The sequence below is a fragment of the Mustela nigripes genome, chromosome 5 (assembly GCF_022355385.1).
Source record: "Mustela nigripes isolate SB6536 chromosome 5, MUSNIG.SB6536, whole genome shotgun sequence".
In the NCBI taxonomy this organism is placed as follows: Eukaryota; Metazoa; Chordata; class Mammalia; order Carnivora; family Mustelidae; genus Mustela; species Mustela nigripes.
Genome location: NC_081561.1, coordinates 81,647,639 through 81,654,025, shown reverse-complemented (window position 1 = coordinate 81,654,025; position 6,387 = coordinate 81,647,639). Strand labels below are relative to the sequence as shown.

The following is a 6,387-nucleotide window of genomic DNA, read 5'->3' as shown; positions in this document are numbered from 1 at the left end:
ACATGTTTCTATGAAGGCAGCATTCCTGACTTACCATCAAAGGGACACAAGTTTTGTGCTCTTCTTTTTTTTTTTTTTTTCATTTATTTATTTTCAGCATAACAGTATCATTATTTTTTCACCACACCCAGTGCTCCATGCAATCCGTGCCCTCTATAATACCCACCACCTGGTACCCCAACCTCCCACCACCCCCCCCACCACTTCAAACCCCTCAGATTGTTTTTCAGAGTCCATAGTCTCTCATGATTCACCTCCCCCTCCAATTTACCCCAACCCCCTTCTCTCTAACTCCCCATGTCCTCCATGCTTTTTGTTATGCTCCACAAATAAGTGAAACCATATGATAATTGACTCTCTCTGCTTGACTTATTTCACTCAGCATGTGCTCTTCTTAAGGAGTGAGTGTGGGGGGTTCCTTAACCGTGAGCCTTTGAAAGGGGGTCTATAGACCTCTCCCTTGGCATTATCATCTCAATCACAAATAAGCATTCTGCAACAAAGACCTTCATATTCCTTTCAGACTCTTTTACCTTTAACTACCCCTGCGCCCAACCAAATTCTCTGAGCTCTATCTGAAAAATATTAAGGCACAAATGTGAAATAGCTTAATTTTGTATAAAGCATTTTCAAACTGGTTTATTTAAAAAATATATAATGTGTAATGTTTATGAACCTCTATTTACTTAGCATCTCTCCTTTTCATTTCATAAAACAGATTTGTACAGAATGGTCAATGAAAACCGACTACCTAAGCAGAAACTTAAGTGAGGCAAAGACTTGAGAAAGCAAATCACCTTATTATTAGTTTCTTTCAAGTTCTTACTTTATCTTAAAATAGCCAACATATATTTTTAGTTAAAATGAATTAAAATTCATGTGGCTAAGACATGATATCAGTTGAAAAAACCGAACTTATTCCTAAGATGTATAATGCCAATTTGAGGTATTTGCTCTTTCAAAATAATCCTTGATTATATTTCAGCTTTATATTTCCAATGTCGAATACAGTGTTTGGTACAAAAAAAGAAGTCAAAAGTTACGAAACATTAATTTGAAGTGGCTTTTTATAAAATTATTTTACTTGAGATTACTAAGAAAGAAGTACAGAAACCATCTTTTTGTTCACATACTTATTTTGACTGTAATAAATTAGGCTCTCCAAAACCAAGATGTAGTGTGTAATCACATCATCGTTACACATGTTTGTGTTTGTGTGTGTGTGTGTGTGTGTGAACACAGCTTCTGTAAAATGGAGAAGTGTTGTCAGGGTTCAGAAAACACAAGTGTCCCACAGTTTTTTGCATGATATTCAATTACTAGGAGGTTTCACATTTCAATTCTCTGTCAGGGATTTTATCTTATATTTACTTCCCAAACAAAATATATTTTTTAAAATATTTTTGTCCCCCCAAAATCTAACTTACAAGTTAAGCAGAAACCCTTTTTTTCCCCTCTCTGTATTTTGGACAACCAAACATTGGTAACGGATGTGGGAGAAACTACAAAGCTTCAAATCGTTTGAAGAAACAATTTGGAAATGAATAGAACTTATTAGAAATTACCAGAGAAATTAGAAAGCCACAGAAGAATACTAAGAATAATAACTAGGAAGCAATCAGCAATTTTTTTTTTGGTCTATCACTAAGTTAAAAAAAAATTGCTGAAATACATGAAGAACAAAGGCTTTAGAACAACTCAGAATACAATATCCTGCTACTTGCAGATGATTGCACTTGCCTCTCCAGATCCAAGCATTTCATTTTGTATTTGACCTTACTCCCATGTTAGTTTTGAAATCCCTGCAGTCACCTGGTCAATCTACATCTGCTTCCTCAGAAAACAAATTAGTTGTTGATGAATCCCTCCCCAAGACTTTACCACTTAGGATAAGTTTTATTGCCTTCCGAAACCATGGGTAAAAGAAAGCATATATCAAGGGATTCATAGCTGAATTATAATAAACACACCACACTAAAATCTCATAAACATAAGGAGGAGTTATAAAATTCATGTAAGCGTCAATCACAGCATCAATAATGTACGGTAGCCAGGAGACCAGAAACGCTGCCACCGCAATGCCCAGTGTTTTCGCAGCCTTTCTCTCTCTCTTTGCTACTCGTTCCCTGTAACTCTCTGAAGACGACTGAGCTTGGCTAGCTGAACTTTCTATCTTCCTAGCTTGGCGTCTGGCCACCAAAAAGATCTTACCATATATAAACACCATGGCGACAGTGGGTACAAAGAATAGAAGGAAACAAAGTAGAACCCAGTTTTGATTCAGGGGCGCCTGACAGCCTCCCACACAGGTGAGAGCAACGACTAAGTCCTCGATTCCTTCCTCATTGGCCCCCGTGTAAAAGATGGAAAAGCTGTATGTGACCAAAAAGAACCAAGAGAGAGCAATGCATAGGACTGACACTGAGACAGTAAACTTGGTGGGATAGGTCAGAGGATCAGTAACCGCAATGTATCTATCTATCCACAGAGATACAACATAAGTGAAATAAAGAAGCGAAACAGAAGGAAGTATCGAAACATGTGTGAAATTTACAGTAACTGTCCCCGAAGTACCAGCAGCTCTCCACAGACCTCACCGTGCTGAAGGGCATGACGGTCACCCCCACCAGGAAGTCAGCGCAGGCCAGGGACGCGATCAGAAAGTTCGTAGGGGTGTGCAGCTGTTTGAAGTGAAGGATAGCGATAATGACCAGCAAGTTTCCAAACATGGCCAGCACAGCCCCCAAACCGAGGACTGTGTACAGAAGGGCTCGGGGACCCGGCGAGTACGCAGTTTTAATGCAGGATCCGTTCACGTTCTCATAGCAGAGCTCCACCTGGGCGGGTGGGGAGAGACTGTTCACCATTGCCCTCTTGGTGGTGGTATTTTTAAATGGTCAGATTCCCTATGTCAGCAATTTAAAACAGGGAGCTGTTAGTTTTAAGAGCCTCTGGGAGGGGGTTAAAAACTCCAGTTAAAAGGAAAACTAGTAACTTTTCCACCAATTTTTTTTTGGGGGGGGGCTTATTAACTATAACCTCTTGATCTTTCTAAAAGGAATCCCCAAGTTTTTAATATATTTAGATGGGAACTTGTTGCAGAAAGCCATTAAAATTATAGTCAAATTTTGTACAAAATAAATAACTGGCAAGGCATTTTGTCCAATGATATATGTGCATACAAGATATTAGATTAATATTAGATAATATTAGATTAGTATATATTAGAATGTAATTGGCTCATCAATAGAGAATCCTTTTTTGTATTACTTTACCTTTGGAAATCTCACCTGTAATCACCTGAGTTGAAAAATAATTGGGCTACCAAGGGTTGAGTTTTATTTATGAAGTTATCTCCCCTGAGTGGCTACTTCAGTAGTAGTAACTATACTTCCTTTTTTTTTTTTTTTTCAAGAAGGAAAAAAATAAATTACATCCCCTTCAATATATGACCTCAAAATCCCTATAGGATAGCATGTGAAAGACCAAGGAAAGATTTACTCATAGTAGCTTGCTAAACTTATTTGGGTAAGACAGTTCTTCTATTCCTTATATCTTTAGAGTTTGGGGTTTTTTTTCATCTTTTTTATTTACTTATGGTTTGGACAGTTTGAGATGACTTGGAGAACTACTCTTACAAAGTGGTAACAATATAATTTGTGTGTATTTTCCAGGCTAATGGCCATTTTCAGATGTCTAAAATCAATAAGCTTGATTAAAATAAGCAATAACACCCCTAGGCCTTCACCTTCCCATTCTTAAAAAATACTACAGTTTTAAACTTAGCACAGAGTGGTAGGTACCCTCTGGGTATACTGGAGAGGTATTTCTATACTGATCATGAAAGAATTGGATTCATCCTAAATCACCCAAATTTCAAATAAGTTTAAGTTTGTTTTTTTAGTTATTTAAGGGTTATTCTTTTTCTCCTGGAGCACACAATCTTTTTTTTGTCCCATTTTTTAAAAAATAAATTCAATTAATTAACATATAATATATTATTGGTTTCAGAGGTAGAGGTCAGTGACTCATCAATCTTATTTAATACCCAGTGCTCATTATATCACGTACCCTCATTAATGTCCATCCCCTGGTTACCCCATCCCCCCACTTCCCTTCCCTCCAGCAAGCCTCAGTGTGTTTCCTATGATTAAGAGTCTGTTATGGTTTGTCTCTGTCTCTGATTTTGTCTTCTTTTATTTTTTTCCTCTTTTCCCCTATGGTCCTGTGTTTCGTTTCTTAAATTCGACATATAAGTGAGATCATATAATTGTCTTTCTCTGATGGACTTATTTTGCTTAGCATAATACCCCCTAGTTCCACCCATATCATTACAAATGGCAAGATTTCATTTTTTATGCCTGAGTAATATTCCATTGTATATAGATACCACATCTTCTTTATCCCTTCATCTGTTGATGGACATCTGGGCTCTTTCCATTCTTTGGCTATTGTGCACATTGCTTCTATAAACATTGGGGTGCATTTGCTGAAACACACAACCGTAAAACAGTTCGCAGCTCTCACCAAACAATAGTTGAGTAATTAATTTTTACTTTATTTAACCATGAAAACATATAATCTTACATCTAATCTTAATCATAATCTCTGAACCAGAGACTGGAGTACTTATATTGCCATTTATCCCATACCATAGGTCTGACCTTTGTTGAAAGTGCAGAATCCTAGAGAGGGCTGTATGCATACACATAGATGTGGATACTCCCAACTTGGTAGATTTCACTAGTCTGCACATTTTAAATGTTTGTGGGGGGGCAAATGGTGAATGCATACACACCCATGGTCTTTTCTAGATTTGTTATTCCATGAGTTTTAAATCAATTCATTTTTTTCTTTGATTTCCCAGTTTCATGCTTTACTTAGGCCCTCACCGGTTTGATGGCATAAATCTATGTCTCATGTTCACTCTTGGGATTCCCCACATGGGTGCATTCATGTGCTCACAAGTCCATCTACCCAATAGAATCACCCTTTGATAAGTCCTGTATTTTTTTTTTCCCCTCTAAAAAAAAAAAGATTTTATTTATTTATTTGGCAGAGAGAGAGAAAGAGAGCAAGCAAGCACAGCAAGGAGAGTGGCAGACAGAGGGAGAGGAGAAGCAGGCTCTCTGCTGAGTGGGGAGCGCAATGTGGGACTCGATCCCAGGACCCAGGGATCCTGACCTGAGCTGAAGGGAGACGTTTAGCTGACTGAGCCATGCAGGCACTTTATAAGCCCCATATTTTCTTCTTTGGCCTTAGCTCTCCTGGTGAAGTTTCCCAATTTATTATTTTATTCTCAGTCTGACTTAAGGAATGTCATCTCTCTGCCACCACAGAAAGCATCCAGCCTGAAAGTCTGAGTGTCTATGTAAAGGATACCCTCTCCCCAACCTTTAGAACTCTTCACTTCATTGGTGTCCAAGTAATGTTGCTATTGTACAAAAAAACCCTGAGCCCTTCCTCTGGTCTTCATACTCGGGCTTCAGCATAGCACACTTCAGTCTTACAAAAGATCTTAAAATGTGTCCTTCCCTAGAAGCAAAGACACTTGAAATGTAATGAACACTCCTAAGACCCACATCTTGGTGTTCAATACTTTTCACAAGTAAAATGAACTAGAGATGAACTAGAGCTTCTTAAAGAAATGTGTCATCCAAGCAATGGGACAAGAAAAGTACAGGAAGAAATTGGAATATATTTTTGTACCAGAAATTAAGAGATTTTTTTTTAAATGTTGACATTTTACAAGGACACTGTTGCTAACTTGAATAGACTCCCACTAGCCAAATTGGGATAATTTGAGTGCACAAAATAGTGAGAGAGAGTAAAAGATTATATATAGAAGAGTGGGGGGAAATCCATGAGGCCATACTAATGATGGATGACAAATAGCTAGACAGCTAGCTAGCTAGATAGATAGAGGAGAGATACATAATAGATAGATAGATAGATAGATAGATAAAAGAGGGCTCTTCCTTACAAAAGAATACCAAGCACAACTGATACTTCATAGGGAGAGAAGTGTTACAGCTGGAACATCATAATTTTGAAATCATTAATATTGATTAAAACAAGAATCATCAATTGATGCTAAATATTGTAACAGGAGAGAGGAATTTTGATGAGAGTCGGGTATTCATATGGCATAAAATGTCATCTCCTAGAGACTGCTTATGAGCTGCAAAAGAAAAACATAGTAGCTATCCAGTGGAGAAATCAGACCTTGACTGGGTATCAAATTAATATCATCTTGAAGATGACAGGGCCACATATAACTCTGGAGGGATGCCCCCGAGTAACACACAATAAAATGTATAATAGTTTTCCAGCCAAGAATACATTACCAGAATATAATGAAGAAATTTCAGACAAACCCAAGCTGAG

The 6,387-nt window shown here is 37.7% G+C and overlaps 1 protein-coding gene across 1 annotated transcript; it reads right to left on the bottom strand.

Annotated features, from left to right (window-relative positions):
- Window positions 1–1,816: 1,816 nt before the first annotated feature.
- Window positions 1,817–2,867, bottom strand: TAAR9 (trace amine associated receptor 9). The gene is given in 2 exon segments (XM_059399158.1): window positions 1,817–2,482; window positions 2,484–2,867. Coding segments are annotated over 2 exon segments (1,050 nt in total).
- Between the last annotated feature and the right edge of the window lie 3,520 nt (window positions 2,868–6,387).